General features: G+C 34.7%; 4 protein-coding genes across 4 annotated transcripts; all 4 read right to left on the bottom strand.

Moving 5' to 3' along the window:
- Nucleotides 1–1011: 1011 nt before the first annotated feature.
- Nucleotides 1012–2225, bottom strand: LOC119595067. Its single transcript, XM_037944206.1, has 2 exons — nucleotides 2159–2225; nucleotides 1012–1941 (listed from the first exon to the last, which is right to left on the bottom strand). Exon 2 carries the CDS (start codon nucleotides 1939–1941, stop codon nucleotides 1390–1392), a length of 552 nt encoding a protein of 183 aa, XP_037800134.1. The 5' UTR covers nucleotides 2159–2225; the 3' UTR covers nucleotides 1012–1389.
- Nucleotides 2226–4490: 2265 nt separating this feature from the next.
- On the bottom strand, nucleotides 4491–5643 carry LOC119595060. Its single transcript, XM_037944192.1, has 2 exons — nucleotides 5568–5643; nucleotides 4491–5351 (listed from the first exon to the last, which is right to left on the bottom strand). Exon 2 carries the CDS (start codon nucleotides 5349–5351, stop codon nucleotides 4800–4802), a length of 552 nt encoding a protein of 183 aa, XP_037800120.1. The 5' UTR covers nucleotides 5568–5643; the 3' UTR covers nucleotides 4491–4799.
- Nucleotides 5644–10661: 5018 nt separating this feature from the next.
- LOC119595048 lies at nucleotides 10662–11838 on the bottom strand. The gene is made up of 2 exons (XM_037944180.1): nucleotides 11745–11838; nucleotides 10662–11551 (listed from the first exon to the last, which is right to left on the bottom strand). Exon 2 carries the CDS (start codon nucleotides 11549–11551, stop codon nucleotides 11000–11002), a length of 552 nt encoding a protein of 183 aa, XP_037800108.1. The 5' UTR covers nucleotides 11745–11838; the 3' UTR covers nucleotides 10662–10999.
- Nucleotides 11839–18005: 6167 nt separating this feature from the next.
- Nucleotides 18006–19158, bottom strand: LOC119595039. The gene is made up of 2 exons (XM_037944170.1): nucleotides 19099–19158; nucleotides 18006–18888 (listed from the first exon to the last, which is right to left on the bottom strand). The coding sequence occupies exon 2, from the start codon at nucleotides 18886–18888 to the stop codon at nucleotides 18337–18339; it is 552 nt and encodes a 183-aa protein (XP_037800098.1). The 5' UTR covers nucleotides 19099–19158; the 3' UTR covers nucleotides 18006–18336.
- Nucleotides 19159–20846: the final 1688 nt, after the last annotated feature.

The following is a 20846-nucleotide window of genomic DNA, read 5'->3' as shown; positions in this document are numbered from 1 at the left end:
ATAATAAAGCTGAGCTCACCAGAGATTCTCAAATTACCTTCGCATTCACAAGCTCATTAATATTCATTGTTACCAAAAGACTGTGATTCACCTTCATGAGTTACACACTGATTTTATACCTGGAAGATATGTTTAAGTTCAATGCTATGTTTCGAGATTATGTATTGCTCTGACTTCATCGGATATCTTGTTGATTTTTAATTGTACTCCACGAAGGTAAGGTTGCAAGGAAACTATAAATTACGTCTCTAACATATGATAATCGGTGAGGAAGAAGGAAATGTTACAGCAATACATAACCCTTGCGGAAGGGAAAGTTAAAACACATTGGTTTGTCACGTGAAGTAGAAGATGAATTAACAGGTTAAACAGTGCATATGTACGCATGCATACATGTATGTGTATAAGAGTTTGTGAAGATTTCTATATGACAAGCATGTAAGATATAGGTTATGTAGAATATAACAAAAGATACGGAGAATATCATTAACCTACACAGTTCAGTAATATGATATAGACATAGCTTGATTATAGTAATTGCATTATATTAAATTATATCAAACGTTTATCCTAATTCACTTGCGAATGCAGGCCATATTTTATTTCCATCTTTTTATTATATATATAAATATATATTTAAAGATTGTTGTTATTCGAAAAATATCGATGATCCAATTTAGCGGTGTATAACCATGTATATGTTTATACATATATAAATTTATGTATATGCATTAAGTTATAAAAATAAAAATATAAACAGATACATCAATACATTGATAGATGTACATGTGTACAAGTATATATATATCTTTATAGATATAAAGATATACATATATACATAGATATAGATATATAAATAGACACAGATATAATATATATCACAGACATAGATTTATCTTTACATTTACTAAGATTAGGAGTCCTAGTCAGAATTCTTGTACACTGTGCCAATGTATATAGGTAATGTTTCAGGTGACGGCGAAAAAAAGAGGAATAACAAAACAATTGTTCTAGATAATATATTTAGATTTATTTGTTTAAAATCATCAGACTTTCACCATGGTAAACATGGTGTCAGAACCATACAACATTTGGTACAAAAAATAAAACAGCTTCTGTCTTTGGATCAATAACCCGCAGTTTCGCAGGCATGAAACAAATAAATATCTACTAATAGGCACAGAATATCTGTATTTAATGTGTGCACACCAATTGGGCATACCGCAATTAGAGCTTTTCTTTTCGCAGCATGACTCACCAGTGAAGATACGATTTTCACTGTCCAACGGACATTAGAGACACTTGGCCTTTTTTCACCCTTCTGTGGCCCTAGCCATAGGAAGATGCAAATGACTATAACTGGAGCGTCAGAGTTTGTAGCTGCCAACTTTACTCTCTTCCTCCCGAGCTGCAGTCACAGCCCCAAGCTAGATCCAACAGCTCATTCAGTTCTTCTTCACCAAGTGAACATTTGGGGAAAGCCTTCTTGCAGGCGGAGGAGTCCTTCGTCTCAGTGGCTACGTCTCTAGCGTAGACGAAGGCAGCGTTGTAGGAGTTTGGCTTCATAGTATTATCGGTTAGGACTTCCACAAGCATGTTCTCTTTTAGTGTGCGATCGGATTCGTCTTTCGCCTGCAGGAGGCAAAACATTTTGGGGACGCAGGTGTTGGGATCCAGTTGTCCTACTGCGGATAAAATCAGATCGTCATCTTCCTCGGCTGCTCCTACAACGGATCGGCCGTAACGGAGACGGTACTTTCTTTTAGGGGCTCTGTAGCCATGGCCATGGCCTCGTCCATGGCTAGCACCATGATATCTGCGCTTGCTTATAGCGCTCGTCAAGGCTCCTAGGCCAGCCAGAACGCCGAATGAGGATGCTGCTTGGGCTGCCATCAAGCAGGAAAGACCAACGGCCAACAGGAGGACTAGGGCGTTATTCATCTAAAATGAAAAGGCAAACGTTTATTTATTTAGTATAGTAAATCACAACAGAAATCCGAATGTTATAAGCAAATGATGAACTTCATTCTACATAGCGGATAATGAAGATTGACTTCTATGTTAAATACTGTAGTCTTTAAACATCATGATTTATCCAACCTTATATAAAAGCCAGATTATAAAAAGTTACTTTTCACAAAATCACATACATACACACCTTGCAAATCACTCAGTAGATATTGAACCTCTTAAACGAAACGAGACTTAAAGCTCTTCTTTCTCCAGTAAGCATGTGTGTTATACTAAGCTCTGGGTCTAAGGCCTTATATATATACCCCAGTGCTTGATACTGTGGAAAAATACCCTTTAATGTTATTGGTCGACTTTTTACGCCTGGACCAATAGCGAGACAGTATTACTGCGCCTTGTGCAAGAAGGATATTGCAGGAAGCAATCTATACTTCTGTTGAATATGAATTACAAGATAAGAAGGTAAAGAATAAAGATCAGATAAACTTATATGCATAAAGGTGGCCGTCACAGAAATGGAAACGGAAAAGGAAAAAACTATAATCAAATAACCTTCACAAAAAACTTTGGAAATAAAAGTAATTTTTGACTCCGAATCTCTTCCGATAATAACAGAAATAAGCAGAACAACAGAGAGGGGAACATTCTTAATCAATAAAAAGGAAAGATTCTGTAAATTTTATTACAAATTTATTCTATCGCCGTGATTCTGTAATTTCCATTACTCTAATTACTACATCAATGTGTAAAAATGACAAATAAAATATTAGTAGCATTTCTCAGTTGCAGATTCATGATGATAATGACAATCATGTTGATGACAAGGAACGCAGATAATATGAATAATGAAGGGCGGTAAAGAATGAAAACGGTAATGGCACATATAATATTACGACGTATTAGTTGATTACGTTTTTTTCATCTGTATCTTTTTCCTAAGTGAAATATGTTTATGTTGGATACTTGGGTATGTTACGATTTATTTTTAACATACACATATCCTTGCAGATTTTCTATTTAAACTTTTTTTTTTTTTTTTTTTTTTTTTTGTAAATGCTGCAACTCATTTTCACGATGCCAAATGACTATGATGTCTAAAATATAGTATCTAAAACGAGCCCTTGCACGATTCTCACAGCCGTCCCGGATTGGTTATCGTGTTCAGTATCTGTTGAGTTGAATTTTTTTCTTTGATTTTAACCGTGATTTTTTTGCTGCCATGTTGAATCTATGTTGTTATGTTATAGCTTAGTATAGGGTTGCCTTTAATAACATTCAACTGATGTGATTATCGTCATTATCGTGTTGATCTGTGTACCATGTTGGACCCATCTTGACATCATGTTAAATCTAATTGTTATTTTGGATCAACCAGCTCAATCTACAGTATATTGATATGACACATCATCAATAGAGGATTACATATGGTCCTTATAGGTAATAATAAAGCTGAGCTCACCAGAGATTCTCAAATTACCTTCGCATTCACAAGCTCATTAATATTCATTGTTACCAAAAGACTGTGATTCACCTTCATGAGTTACACACTGATTTTATACTAGGAAGATATGTTTAAGTTCAATGCTATGTTTCGAGATTATGTATTGCTCTGACTTCATCGGATATCTTGTTGATTTTAAATTGTACTCCACGAAGGTAAGGTTGCAAGGAAACTATAAATCACGTCTCTAACATATGATAATCGGTGAGGAAGAAGGAAATGTTACAGCAATACATAACCCTTGCGGAAGGGAAAGTTAAAACACATTGGTTTGTCACGTGAAGTAGAAGATGAATTAACAGGTTAAACAGTGCATATGTACGCATGCATACATGTATGTGTATAAGAGTTTGTGAAGAATTCTATATGACAAGCATGTAAGATATAGGTTATGTAGAATATAACAAAAGATACGGAGAATATCATTAACCTACACAGTTCAGTAATATGATATAGACATAGCTTGATTATAGTAATTGCATTATATTAAATTACATCAAACGTTTATCCTAATTCACTTGCGAATGCAGGCCATATTTTATTTCCATCTTTTTATTATATATAAATATATATTTAAAGATTGTTGTTATTCGAAAAATATCGATGATCCATTTAGCGGTGTATAACCATGTATATGTTTATACATATATAAATTTATGTATATGCATTAAGTTATAAAAATAAAAATATAAACAGATACATCAATACATTGATAGATGTACATGTGTACAAGTATATATATATCTTTATAGATATAAAGATATACATATATACATAGATATAGATATATAAATAGACACAGATATAATATATATCACAGACATAGATTTATCTTTACATTTACTATGATTAGCAGTCCTAGTCAAAAATTTTGTACACTGTGCCAATGTATATAGGTAATGTTTCAGGTGACGGCGAAAAAAAGAGGAATAACAAAACAATTGTTCTAGAAAATATATTTAGATTTATTTGTCTAAAATCATCTGACTTTTCACCATGATAAACATGGTGTCAGAACCATACAACATTTGGTACAAAAAATAAAACAGCTTCTGTCTTTGATCAACAACCCGCAGTTTCGCAGGCATGAAACAAATAAATATTATCTACTAATAGGCACAGAATATCTGAATTTAATGTGTGCACACCAATTGGGCATACCGCAATTAGAGCTTTTCTTTTCGCAGCATGACTCACCAGTGAACATACGATTTCACTGTCCAACGGATATTAGAGACACTTGGCCTTTTTTCACCTCTCTGTGGCCCTAGCCATAGGAAGATGCAAATGACTATAACTGGAGCGTCAGAGTTTGTAGCTGCCAACTTTACTCTCTTCCTCCCGAGCTGCAGTCACAGCCCCAAGCTAGATCCAACAGCTCATTCAGTTCTTCTTCACCAAGTGAACATTTGGGGAAAGCCTTCTTGCAGGCGGAGGAATCCTTCGTCTCAGTGGCTACGTCTCTAGCGTAGACGAAGGCAGCGTTGTAGGAGTTTGGCTTCACAGTATTATCGGTTAGGACTTCCACAAGCATGTTCTCTTTTAGTGTGCGATCGGATTCGTCTTTCGCCTGCAGGAGACAAAACATCTTGGGGACGCAGGTGTTGGGATCCAGTTGTCCTACTGCGGATAAAATCAGATCGTCATCTTCATCAGCTGCTGCTGCAACGGATCGGCCGTAACGGAGACGGTACTTTCTTTTAGGGGCTCTGTAGCCATGGCCATGGCCTCGTCCATGGCTAGCACCATGATATCTGCGCTTGCTTATAGCGCTCGTCAAGGCTCCTAGGCCAGCCAGAACGCCGAATGAGGATGCTGCTTGGGCTGCCATCAAACAGGAAAGACCAACGGCCAACAGGAGGACTAGGGCGTTATTCATCTAAAATGAAAAGGCAAACGTTTATTTTTTTAGTATAGTAAATCATAATGGGAATCAGAATGTTATAAGCAAATGATGAACTTCATTCTACATAGCGAATAATGAAGATTGACTTCTATGTTAAATACTGTAGTCTTTAAACACCATGATTTATCCAACCTTATGTAAAAGCCAGATTATAAAAAAGTTACTTTTCACAAAATCACATACACACACCTTGCGAATCACTCAGTAGATATTGAACCTCTTAAACGATACGAGACTTATAGCTCTTCTTTCTCCGGTAAGCATGTGTGTTATACTAAGTTCTGGGTCTAAGACCTTATATATGCCCCAGTGCTTGATACTGTGGAAAAATACCCTTTAATATTATTGGTCGACTTTTTACGCCTGGACCAATAGCGAGACAGTATTACTGCGCCTTGTGCAAGAAGGATATTGCAGGAAGCAATCTATACCTCTGTTGAATATGAATTACAAGATAAGAAAGTAAAGAATAAAGATCAGATAAACTTATATGCATAAAGGTGGCCGTCACAGAAATGGAAACGAAAAAGGAAAAAACTATAATCAAATAACCTTCACAAAAAAGCTTTGGAAAGAAGTAATTTTTAACTCCGAATCTCTTCCGATAATAACAGAAATAAGCAGAACAACAGAGAGGGGAACATTCTTAATCAACAAAAAGGAAAGATTCCGTAAATTCTATTACAAATTTATTCTGTCGCCGTAATTCTGTAATTTCCATTACTCTAATTACTATGCCAATGTGTACATCCGTGTAAAAATGACAAATAAAATATTAGTAGCATTACTCAGTTGCAGATTCATGATGATAATGATAATCATGTTGACGATGACAAGGATCATGAGTACGCAGACAATATGAATAATGAAGAGTGATAAAGAATGAAAACAGTAATGACACATATAATATTATTACGTATTAGCTGATTACGTTTTTTCATCTGTATATTTTTCCCAAGTGAAATATGTTTATGCTGGATACTTGGGTATGTTACTATTTATTTTTAACATACATGTATCCTTGCAGATTTTCTATTCAAAACGCTATTTATTTATTTATTCATTTTGTAAATGCTGAAACTCATTTACACGATGACAAATGACTATAATGTCTAAAATATAGTATCTAAAACGAGCCCTTGCACGATTCTCACAGCCGTCACGGATTAGGTTATCGTGTTCAGTATCTGTCGAGTTGAATTTTTTCTTTGATTTTAACTGTGATTTTTTTTTCTTCCATGTTGAATATATGTTTTATTAGTATAGGGTTGCCTTTATTAACATTTAACTGTTGTGATCAACGTTATCATCGTGTTGGATCTGTCTACCATGTTGGACCCGTCTTGACATGTTAAATCTAATGGTTACGCTGGATCAACTCAATCTACAGTATATTGATATGACACATCATTAATTCAGGATTACTTACGGTCCCTATATGTAATAATAAAGATGAGATCACCAAAGATTCTCAGATTACCTTCGCACTCACCAGGCCAAGCTCATTAATATTCATTGTTACCAAGAAACTGTGATTCACCTTCATGAGTTACACACTGATTTTATACCTGGAAGATATGCTTAAGTCCAATGCTATGTTTCGAGTCTATGTATTGCTCTGACTTCATTGGATAACTTGTTTAAACTGTGCTCCACGAAACGGTAAAGTCTGGTTTCTCTTTGAATGAAAGACAATGGGGTGATGACAGGGAATGAAAACAAGAGAGAGCCAGAGGGGGCGGGCAAGTGAGGGAGGGAGATAGTAGGAGAGAAATAAAGAGAAAGTGAGAGAGTGAGAACGAGATGTAGGAAAAGAGAGGGAGGAAGAGAGAAAGAGGGGGAGAAAGGAGGGAGAAAAAGAGAGAGAGAAAGAGGGGGGTGGGGGGTCAGGGGGACACATGCTTAAAAATTAGCTGTTTAGGGCAGTCGAAGAAATCCTATATGCATTGCTAACTATAACTTAGCTTCAACTAAATAATAAGTATAAGGATAATAATGACGATATGTATGCATGCCCGCGCGCACATGAGCGCACACACGGATTTGCAAATGCTGGGTTAATCTTCCGTAGATACGACAGTGGTGGCTTGTGGCATCTATGAGATGAACAGGCTTCGGGAGTTAACCCTAAGGAAAAATCCGGAGTCGGAGTCCCTGAGGAAGTTCTGGCAACTCCGACGACGCCGCAGGTGCGAAACTATTCGTTTATTCATTTATTTGTTATTATTATCTATAAGGTTACTCCAAAGAACTATTCATTTTATAAAGTGCTTCGATAACCCCGGAAATGGCTTAATCTCCCCTTAATATCTAGTTTCTATCTATATCTATATATATGAATATATATATATATATATACATATATATATGCATATATATATATATATATATATATATATACATATATATATAAGATTGTCTGCATTCGCAGGTATACTAGCATAACCATTTGATATTCAATATAATTCAATATAATACAATTATTGTAATCTATGTCACATTACCGAAATGTGTATGTTAATGATTTTCTCCATATCTTTTGTTATATTCTACATAATCTATATCTTACATGCTTGTCATATACATATATTCACAAACTCGCACACACACACACACACACACACACAAATACACACATACATATATATGTGTGTGTGTGAGTGTGCATACATATTCATTAATTCATATGCATGTACAAGTATTTCTCCTACCTTCTTTCTTTCCCTCTATCTTTGGCCGCCTTTCTGTTTATGACTAAAACGTACGCGGGAAAGGTTCCACGTGATTTAATAATAGGTTATCGGTTTCGTCGTCTCTTCCTTCTTTTCTCATCCTATAATTTCTTCTTTTCTTTTTTTATGGCAATCCTTCATTGGTATATTTTTTTCTTTTCAATACATTTTTCTTCTTGTGGATAAAACGACTTAGAAAGATCCGTGGTTTGACGACGCGTTTCGCTTATTATATTGTGTAAAAATGTGCAAGATCCAAGGCCTGTGACTACATAAAACACATACACAAGGGCATGGATATACGCACACATACAGGCATTTGCATACTTATACGCACTTTTACACGTTTTGATATATACACATACGCCCATACGTCTTTTCACAAACATTCAAACACTCATAGATGATGAACCTATGAGAGGTTCAACGCTTCCATTGATTTTTTTTTTTTTTTTATAAGAAAAGCAGTTAATCAATACACACACTGGCATCCTATATCAGTCAAGTAATCGCATATTAATCCATAGTTAATAATTGGGACGTGAGCTTGATTACCTTAAAGCGTAAACTTTTCTTGTTGACACATTTTGTGATGTAGGTTGACTAGGAACTATGTATGTAGGAGCTTGATAGGAGGTTCCTACAAGAGTATGGTGAATGGTGAGCTTAGGCTGTAAGGCAGACAACCAAGATGTCGATTCCTCTAGTGATAAGATAATCGGTGAATAAGAAGGGAGTGTTACAGCAATTCATAACTCTTGCGGAAGGGAAAGTCAAAACACATTGGTATGTCACGTGAAATAGAAGATGAATTAACAGGTTAAACAGTAAATATGTACGCATACACACATGTATGTGCATGAGAGTTTATGAAGATTTCTATATGACAAGCATGTAAGATATAAGTTATGCAGAATATAAGAAAATATACGGAGAATATCATTAACATACACATTTCAGTAATATGATATAGACATAGCTTGATTACAGTAATTGCATTATATTAAATCATATCAAACGTTTATCCTAATTCTTTATCATATATATAGATATATATTTACTGATTGTCGTTATTCGAAAAATATCGATTATCCAATTTAGCGGTGTCAGGAAAATTGTGTGTATGTATGTATGTTTGTACGTATGTATGAATGTATATATATATATATATATATATATATATATATATATATATATATATATATATATATATACAGCCCTGGAAACTAGTCCGGAAGGGGAGATGAAGCCGTTTCCGTGGAGATAACGAGGTAAAATTAATAGTTCTTGGATAATAGCAACACATAAATGAATAGTTAAATAGATAAATTATAACAGATAAACACCAGTAATAAACAAGTTACGACACTGGTTTCTTGACTTCAGTTTGAAAACGCAGATGCACATTTGTATATCATTAAAGGGCAAACAACACCAAGTTTCCCATCACTAAGGCAGGAATATTGCTTATCCTCTACTAATTTGCAAAGGAGTAATAAAAAAGTAATCGATTATTCTTTTCGATTGCTATTGTGGCGGAGGAATGAATGACAGGTCGATTGTGTGGTGGAGGAATGGGAGAGTGGTGGAGTGATGGAGGAATGGGAGAGTGGTGGTGTGGTGGAGGAACTGCAAAGTGATAGTGCAGTTGAGGAATTGACTGATGGTGGTATAGCACTCGTATATACACACACACATACATATAAACAGATGAACATATATACATATATATATGAATGCACACATATATGTATATATATGTATATATATATTTATATATATGTATATGTATATGTATATATATTTATATGTATATATGTATATATATTTACTAATTCACAAACATATACATCTATATACATGTATGTGTGTATGCATATATGTACATATATAAACAGATAAACATATATATATATAATCATATATATGCAAATATACATATACAGTTAAATATACATACCTATATATACATACATACACACGTATATATGTATATACAGAAATGTACATACATACACACATTATCTGTATGTATGTATGTATGTATAAAAATATGTATATATACACATATATAATACATATACATATACATGTACACATATATACATATATTCATATCAACATACATATATGTATATATTATAAACATACACGCACACACACACACACGTATATATATATATATATATATATATATATATATATATATATATATATATATGCATTTAGTTACAAAAATAAATATATAAATAGATATATCAATATATAGATACATGTACATATGTACAAGTATATATATATATATATCTTTATAGATATAAAGATATACATATATACATAGATATACATATATAAATAGACAGATATAACATATATCACAGATACAGATTTATCTTTACATATACTTTACATAAGATTAGGAGTCCTAGTCAGAATTCTTGTACACTGTGCCAATGTATATAGGTAATGTTTCAGGTGACGGCGAAAAAGAGAGGAATAACAAAACAATAGAAAATGTATTTAGATTCATTTGTTTAAAATCATCAGACTTTCACCATGGTAAGCAACATGGTGTCAGAACCATACATTTGGTGCAGAAAATAAAACAGCTTCTGTCTTTGGATCAACAACCCGCTGATCCGCAGGCATGAAACAAATAAATATTATCTACTAATAGGCACAGAATATCTGTATACAATGTATGCACACCAGTCGGGCATACCGCAATTAGAGCTTTTCTCTTCACAGTATGACTCACCAGTGAACATACAATTTTCACTATCCAACGGACATTAGAGACACTAGGACCTTCTTCACCCTTCTGTGGCCCTAGCCATAGGAAGATGCCAACAACTCTAACTGGAGCGTCAGAGTTTGTAGCTGCCAACTTTACTCTTTTCCTCCCGAGCCGCAGTCACAGCTCCAAGCTAGATCCAACAGCTCATTCAGTTCTTCTTCACCAAGTGAGCATTTGGGGAAAGCCTTCTTGCAGGCGGAGGAGTCCTTCGTCTTAGTGGCCACATCTCTAGCATAGACGAAGGCAGTGTTGTAGGAGTTTGGCTTCATAGTATTATCGGTTAGGACTTCCACAAGCATGTTCTCTTTTAGGGTACGATCGGATTCATCCTTCGCCTGCAGGAGGCAAAACATCTTGGGGACGCAGGTGTTGGGATCCAGTTGTCCTACTGCGGATAAAATCAGGTCGTCATCTTCATCAGCTGCTGCTGCAACGGACCGACCGTAGCGGAGACGGTACTTTCTTTTAGGGGCTCTGTAGCCATGGCCATGGCCGCGTCCATGGCTAGCACCGTGATATCTGCGCTTGCTTACAGCGCTCGTCAAGGCTCCTAGGCCAGCTAGAACGCCGAATGAGGATGCTGCTTGGGCTGCCATCAAGCAGGAAAGACCAACGGCCACCAGAAGGATTAGGGCGCTATTCATCTAAAACGAAAAGGCAAACGTTTATTCTCTTAATATAGTAAATTACATTGGGAATCAGAATGTTATAAGCAAATGATGAACTTCATTCTACGTAGCGGATAATGAAGATTGACCCCTATGTTCAATACTGTAGTCTATAAACACTGTGATTTATTAAACCTGAAAAAATAATCACAAATTCACATATACACACCTTGCAAATCACTCAGTAGATACTGAACCTCTGAAACGATACGAGACTTAAAGCTCTTCTTTCTCCAGTAAGCATGTGTGTTATACTAATCTCCTGTTGTTTGAGATTCTCTGGGTCTAAGGCCTTATATATGCCCCAGCGCCTGATACTGTGGAAAAATACCCTTTAATGTTATTGGTCGACCTTTTACGCCTCGACCAATAGCGAGACAGTATTGCTGCGACTTGTGCAAGAAGGGTATTGCAGGAAGCAATCTATATCTCTGTTGAATATGAATTACAAGATAAAGAAGAAAGTAAAGAAAAGATCAGATAAACTTAATTGTATAAAGTTGGCCGTCGCAGAAATGGAAACCAAAAGGAAGAAGTAGAATCAATTACCATTCACAAAAATGCTTTGGAAGTAAAAGTCAGTTTAACTCCGAATCTCTTCCGATAAAAAAAAGAAGAAAAAAAAACAGAATAACAGAGAGGGGAACATTCTTAATCAATAAAAATGAAAGATTCCGTAAATTCTACTACAAATTAATTCATCAAACAACTATCGCCGTAATTCCGTAATTTCAATTGCTCTAATTACTATGTCAATTAATACATCTGTGTAAAAATGACAAATAGATTATCATTAGTAGTATTACTCAGTTGCAGATGCCTGATGATAATGATAATGATGGTGACGATGACAACAAGGATCATGGGTACGCAGATAATATGAATAATGAAGGGCGGTAAAGAATGAGAACAATAATGGCACAGATAATATTACTACGTATTAGTTGATTACGTTTTTTTCATCTGTAACTTTTTTCTAACTGAAATTTGTGTATGCTGAATACTTAGGCATGTTAGGATTTTTGACATACATGTATCTTGCAGATTTTGTATATAAAACGTGATTTTTTTTTTTAAGTACTGCAACTCAATTACACGACAAATGGCAAATTACACGATGACAAATGGCTATGATGTCTAAAATATATTATCTAAAAGGAGTCAGTTTCAATCAAGGTTACATAGCCATTGCACGATTCTCACTGCCATCCCGGATTAGGTTATCGTGTTCAGTTTAGAGTATCTGTCGAGTTGAATTTTTTCTTTGATTTTAACTGTGATTTTTCTTGCTGCTATGTTGAATCTATGTTGTTATGTTGTAGCTTAGTATAGGGTTGTCTTTATTAATATTTAACTGTTGCGATCAACGTCATTATCGTGCTGGATCTATCTATCATGTTGAAACCATCTTGACATCATGTTAAATCTAACTTTTATGCTGGATCAACCACGCTCAATCTACAGTATCTAGATAGGACGCATCATCAATTTAGGATTGCATACACTCCCTATAGGTAATGATAAAGTTAAGCTCACCAGAGATTCTCAGGTTACCTTCACACTCACCAGGCCAAGCTCATTAATATTCATTGTTACCAAGAAACTGATTCACCTTTCACCTGATTTTATACCTGGAAGAAAATTTCAGGGCTATTTTTCGATTCTGTCTATTGCTCTGACTTTATCGGATATCTTGTTGATTTTAAAATGTTCTCCACGAAACGGTAAAGTCTGGTTTACATTTGAATGAAAATTAATTGTAGAAGAAAAAATGTAGCTAAAAGAAAGGCTCTAAGAAGGCATGGCGATTATGTATAATGAAAATTGTTTATGAAGGAGGCTGAGGCAAGAATGGAGGAAGGAAAAGAAAGGAATATAGCAATAAAGAGAAAGGAGACAAATTGCTGGAAAGCGTTTTACAGTACCTACAAAAATGGCTGCAATGAAAGATGTTAATCTCAAAAAAGGAAAGAAAAAAAGAGAGAAAAAACGATGAACAAGACGGAAAGGGGGATGAAAGGGAATGAAAACAAGAGAGAGGGGGGGAGGGAAGAGAGGGAGGGAGACAGTAGGAGAGTATGCGGGCATGCATACGCACACAGATTTGCGAATATTGGATAGTGATGCCTTGTGGCATCTTTAAGATGAACAGGCTTCGGGAGTCAACCCTGAGGAAAAATCCGGAGCCGGCGTCCCTGAGGCAGTTCGTTGTTACTTGCGGACTCGTTCTGGTAACTCCGGCGACGCCGTAGGTGCCAAACTATTCGTTTATTGATTTATTTGTTATTATTATCTATAAGGTTACTCCAAAGAATTATTGATTTTATAAAGTGCCTCGATAACCCCGGAAATGGCTTAATCTCCCCTTCATCACGGCTAGTTTCCAGGACTATATATGTATCTATATATATGTATTTATGTATGTATACATACACCATATAATTCAATACAATACAATTATTGTAATCTATATCACATTACCGAAATGTATATATTAATGATATTCTCCGTATTTATTATACTCTACATAACCTATATCTTACATGCTTGTCATATAGAAATTTTCAAAAACTCACACACATGTATGCATGCACACATATTCACTGTTTAACCTGTCAGTTCATCTTCTGCCTCACGTGAATTACCAATGGGTTTGTCTTTCCCTTCGGAAAGAGCTATATATTGCTGTAACACTTCCTTCTCCGATTATCATATGCTAGATACGTGATTCATAGCTATCTTTGCACCCCAGTATGACAGACAGGCTCCCGAGGGGAGCCAAGGAGCAATACCTCGTTCCAAGGAGGAGCAATTTCACTCCAACCTTGCTCTTTCATAGAGGAATCAAGACATCTTGGTTGTCTGCCTTACAGCCTAAGCTCACCATTCGCCATACTCTTGTAGGACCCATCTATTGGGCTCTTAAAATCATAGCTTCTAGTTGGCCTACATCACAAAAATATGTAAGCAAGAAAAGTTAACGGGTAGGGTTAAGTTCATGTCTTAATTTTTAACCATGGGTTAATAATTTGTCGTCAAACCACCGAATCTTTCGAAGTCGTTTTATCCACTTGAAGAAAAATGTATTGACAAGAAAAGAATATGTCCATGAAGGATTGCCATAAAAAGAGAGGACATTACAGGACGAAAAAATTTTGGTTTGCCATTAGCAGAAAAGCGGCCAGATAGATAGAGGGAGATATATATATATATATATATGTATATATATATATATATATATATATATATATATATATATATATATATTATTATATTGTGGTGTGTGTGTGTGTGTGTGTGTGTGTGTATGTATGTATCAACATAGTAGTATACATATTTATTCACATATTCGTGTATAGGTATATATATATATATATATATATATATATATTATATTATATTATTATATTTGTGTGTGTGTGTGTGTGTGTGTATTCACATACACACATTCTCTCTCTCTCTCTCTCTCTCTCTCTCTCTCTCTATATATATATATATATATATATATATATATATATATATATATATATATATATATATATATAATGTCGACTATGGCATTATTGTCTCTACCTACTCCTGTATAGGTAGATTCAATGTCTGGGCGAAAGAACATGCGGAGCAAGCTGTTGCTCCGTCTCTCCACGCAAGATGACGGGTCCAAAGGAACGGCATAGACCGATACGGATTGGCACCTGCGGCGTCGCCGGAGTTGCCAGAACGAGGTCGCAAGCAACAACGAACTGCCTCAGGGACTCAGGGATAGCAATACATATATGATTCATTCGACTGGCCTAAAAAGCTCATTTTTGAGCATGTGCCCCCGCCCCCTCCATTTTTTTCCACATTACATAATTTAGCGAAACGCGTCGTCAAACCACCGGATCTTTCGAAGTCGTTTTATCCATGAAAAATGTATTGACGAGAAAAAAAATATGCCCATGAAGGATTGCCACAAAAATATATATATATAATAAATAATAATAACAATGAATAGATAAATAAATAAAGAAGGAAGAGACGACGAAACCGACAACCTGTTATTAAATCACGTGGTACCTTTCTCATGTACGTTTTGGTTTGTCATAAGCAGAAAGGCGGCCAATTAGATAAAAATTTTTCTACTTGTGGATAAAACGACTTTGAAAGGCGTTTCGCTATTATATTGTGTAAAAATGCGGTAAGATCCAAGGCCTGTGGCTACATAAAACACAGCACACATACAGGCATTTGCATATTTATACGGACTTTACAAAATTTGATGTACACACATACGCCCATACGTCTTTTCACAAACGTTCAAACACTTATAGATGATAAACTTACAAGAGGTTCAACGTTTCCATTGACTTTTTTACCATAACAAAAACAGTTAAACAATACACGCACTGGCAACCTATGTCAGTCAAGTAACCGCATATCAACCCATGGTTAATAAATGGGTGAGCCTGGTGCATACCTTACCTTAAAGTGTAAACTTTTCTTTTTTACACATTTTGTAATGTTGGTTGATTAGAAACTGTGAATGTGTTACAGCAACACATAACCTTTGCGGAAAGGAAAGTCAAAACACACTGGTATGTCACGTAAAGTAGAAGATGAATTAACAGGTTAAACAGTGAATATATGCGTATGCATACATGTGTGTGCGAGTCTGTGAAAATTTCTATATGACAAGCATATAAGATAGAGCTTATGTAGAATATAAAAAAACGATGCGGGGAATATCATTAACCTACACATTTCAATAATGTGATATAGACATAGCTTGATTATAGTAATTGTAGTATATCAAATTATATCAAAAGTTTATCCTAATTCACTTGCGAATGCAGGCCATGTTTTATTTTTAACGATTTTATATATATATATATATATATATATATATATATATATATATATATATATATATATATATATATATATATATATAACACATATTTACAGAATTTCGTTATTGGAAAAATATCGAAGATCCAATTTAACGGTATCCGTATATTTATATATTTACACACACACATATATATAGCCCAGGAAATTATTCGTAAAAGGGAGATGACGTCGTTTCCGTGGAGGTAACGAGGCACTTTGTAGAATTAATAGTTCTTTGGATAATAATAAACTAACAAATGAAAAGCTAAATTATAATAGATAAATACCGACAATAAAAAAAGTTACAACACTTGTTTCTCGGTTTCAAAACGTAGATGCACATTTGGTATTTCATTAAAGGACAAACAATACCAAGCTTCCCACTAAGGCAGAAATATTGCTTATCCTCTACTAATTTGCAAAGGAGTAATCGAAATGATCGAATATTCTTTACGATTACTGTTATGGTGGAGGAATGGCAGCTTGGTGGTGTGGTGGAGGAATTGCAAAGTGAGAGTTGAGGAAGTGACTGATGGCGGTATAGCAGTTTGTGCAGTGTGGTAAAGGGATAGCAGATGATGGCGTAGTTAAAGAATATAGATGTATGTATAAGAATGGAAAAAAAATCTACCGTGTTGATACTATGATAGAGAAATCCACAATGCACAAACTAGATTTATTGATAAAGAGATAACAGTTTCGAAATCCACCTGGATTCAATCCTTAGACCTGAAGATGGAATTCAGGTAGATTTTGAAACTGTTCTTTCATTATCAATAAGTTTGTGCATTATAGGGGTTTTCTACCATGTGCGTGTGTATAATGATATATGGTAGATAAATATATACATATATATACATACATATATATATATATATATATATATATATATATATATATATATATATATACAAACAGATGAACATACATATATAGACAAAGATATGAATACACATATATGTATATATATTTACAAACATGTATGTACGTATATATGTATATATACATACTTATATATGTATATTTAGAATTGTTTGTTTGTTTAAAAATATGCATATATACCATATGTATACATATACATATACGCACATGTAGTCATATCTATTTATATCCACACACAGATATATACAGATATTATATATATATACATATATATGCATTTAGTTACATACATGCACACGAGTATAGGTATATCTATCTATCTATCTATATATATATATATATATATATATATATATATATATATATATATATACATTTATATATATACACTTAATTATAAAGATAAAGATATAGATATATCAGTAGACAGATACATGTGCATGTGTATAAATATATATATCTTTATAGATATAAAGATACATATATAGACACATATATATTACAGATAGATATAGAGTTATCTTTACATATACTAAATTTAAGCGTCCTAGTCAGAATTCTTGTACACTGTGCCTGTGAATATAGGTAATGTTCCAGGTGACGGCGAAAAAGAAAGGAATAACAAAACAATTGTTCCAGAAAATATATTCAGATTTATTTGTTTCAAATCATCAGACTTTCACCATGGTTAGCAACATGGTGTAAGAACCATACATTTGGTGCAGAAAATAAAACGGCTTCTGTCTTTGAATCAACAACCCGCTGACTCGCAGGCATGAAACAAATAAATATTATCTACAGAATATCTGCATATAATGTATGCACACCAGATGGGGATACCGCAATTAGAGCTTTTCTCTTCACAGTATGACTCACCAGTGAACATACGATTTGCACTGTCCAATGGACATTAGAGACACTAGGACCATTTTCACCCTTCTGTGGTTCTAGCCATAGGAAGATGCTAATAACTCTAACTGGAGCGTCTGAGTTTGTAGCTGCCAATTTTACTCTTTTCCTCCCGAGCCGCAGTCACAGCCCCAAGCTAGATCCAACATCTCACTCAGTTCCTCTTCACCAAGTGAGCATGTAGGGAATGCCTTCTTGCAGGCGGAGGAGTCCTTCGTCTTAGTGACCACATCTCTAGCATAGACGAAGGCAGTGTTGTAGGAGTTTGGCTTCATAGTATTATCGGTTAACATTTCCACAATCTTGTTCTCCTTTAGGGTACGATCGGATTCATCCTTCGCCTGCAGGAGGCAAAACAACTTGGGAATGCAGGTGTTGGGATCCAGTTGTCCTACGGCGGATAAAATCAGGTCATCATCTTCCTCAGCTGCTGCTGCAACGGACCGGCGGAAGCGGAGACGGTACTTTCTTTTAGGGGCTCTATATCCATGGCCATGGCCGCGTCCATGGCTAGCACCGTGATATCTGCGCTTGCTTACAGCGCTCGTCAAGGCTCCTAGGCCAGCTAGAACGCCGAATGAGGATGCTGCTTGGGCTGCCATCAAACAGGAAAGACCAACGGCCACCAGAAGGATTAGGGCGCTATTCATCTAAAACGAAAAGGCAAACGTTATTCTCTTAGTATAGAGAAATCAAAATGTTATAAGCAAATTTGTGCAAAACGCAATGAACTTCCTACATAGCAAGCAATGAAGATTGACCCATACGTTCAATACTTTAGTCTATAAACATTTATTTAACCTTATATTCAAAAAACAAATTATAAAAATAACTTTTCAAAAATCCATATATATACACACCTTGCAAATCACTCCGTAGATACTGGACCTCTTAAGAGATATGAAACAATGTTCTGCTCCCTTCAGTAAGCATGTATGTTATACTTAACTCTGGGTCTAAGGCCTTATATATATCCCTGTGCCTAATATTGTGGCAAAATATCCTTTAATGTTATTGGTCGACCTTTTACACCTCGACCAATAGCAAGACAGCATTGCTGTGCCTTGTGCAAGAAGTGTATTACAGGAAGCAATCTATACCTCTGTTGAATATGAATTACAAGATAAGGACAATGTAAAGAATAGAGATTAGATAAACTTTTAATTAAATAATTATAGAAAGTTCGCAGCCACAGTAATGGAAACGAAAGAGGAAGGAGTACAGTCAATTAACAATATATATTTTTTTTACCCGAATCTCTTTCAAAAAGCAATTAGAAATAAACTAAAACAGAGGGGTACATTATTAACCAATATGTAATGGAGGATTCTGTAAAATCTATTATAAATGCATTCTTATCAAACAATTTTTATCACCGGTATTTCCATTACGCCATATAAAAATTACAAATAGATTATTAAAATTATTACTCAGTTACAGATTCCTGATGGTAATAATAATGATGAATCATGAGTATGCAACAGTATTAATGATAATATGAATAATGAAAGGTGTTAGAGGATAAAAACACAGTAGTGACACAGATAGCATTACCACGCATTATTTGACTACGTTCTCTTACCCTGTCTTTTTTATATAAAAAATGTTTATGCTGGATACTTATGCTTTTTTCAGATTTATTTTTAACAAACAGGTTTCCTTGGAGATTATCTATTAAAAACGTTATGCAATATTTGTTGTATAGCATAACTTCTTTACAGGATGACAGATGACTATGATGTCTAAAATATAGTATCTAAAACGGGCCAGTTTCAATCAGAGCTACATAGGCCTTGGACGGTTCTCACTGGATCAGGTTAGCTGTCGTATTCAGTTTAGTCTATGTCATGTTTTTCTTCTTGTTCTTTTTCTTGTTCTTCTTCTTTCTTCTTTCTTTCTTTTTTTTTGTTTTTTTTTTTTTGTTTGTTTTTTTAATTTTTCCTTTTTTTTATTATTATTATTCTTTGATTCTAATTAACCTTTTATTTTTCTTGCTGCTATGTCGAATCTATGTCGTTGTCATATTGGAACTAAATATAGAGTTGCCTATAATTGAAATAATTTTAATATCAAACTGTTGTTAGCAATGCTATTATCGTGTTGGATTTGTTTGACATGTTAGACCCATCTTCACATCATGTTGAATCTAATTGTTATGTTGGATCAACCATGCTGCTATACAGAACCTACATTGTCACGCTCATTCTACACTATCTTGATGCATAATCAATTTAGGGTTACATACGCTCCCTGTAGGTAATAATAAAACTGAGCTCACCAGAGATTCTCAGATTACCACCAGGCCAAGCTCATTAATATGCATTGTTACCAACAAACGATGACTTACCTTCATGAACTACACGCTGCAATTCATTGCTATGTTTTGATTCTGTGTATTGCTCTGACTTCACCGGATGTCTTGTTGAGTTTAAAATGTGCTCCACGTAAAAGTAAATTCCGGTTTGCATTTGAAAGCAAAAGTGTAAAAAAAGTAGTTCACAATTATCATTATGTATAATGATAACTGTTTATGGAGAAAACTTAGACAAGAATGGATGAAAAGGAAAGGAATATAGTAATAAAGAGAAAGGAGACAAATTACTGGTAG

This window comes from Penaeus monodon, chromosome 3 (genome assembly GCF_015228065.2).
Source record: "Penaeus monodon isolate SGIC_2016 chromosome 3, NSTDA_Pmon_1, whole genome shotgun sequence".
In the NCBI taxonomy this organism is placed as follows: Eukaryota; Metazoa; Arthropoda; class Malacostraca; order Decapoda; family Penaeidae; genus Penaeus; species Penaeus monodon.
Note: the sequence above shows the minus strand (reverse complement) of the source record. Positions and strands in the feature narration are given on the sequence as shown.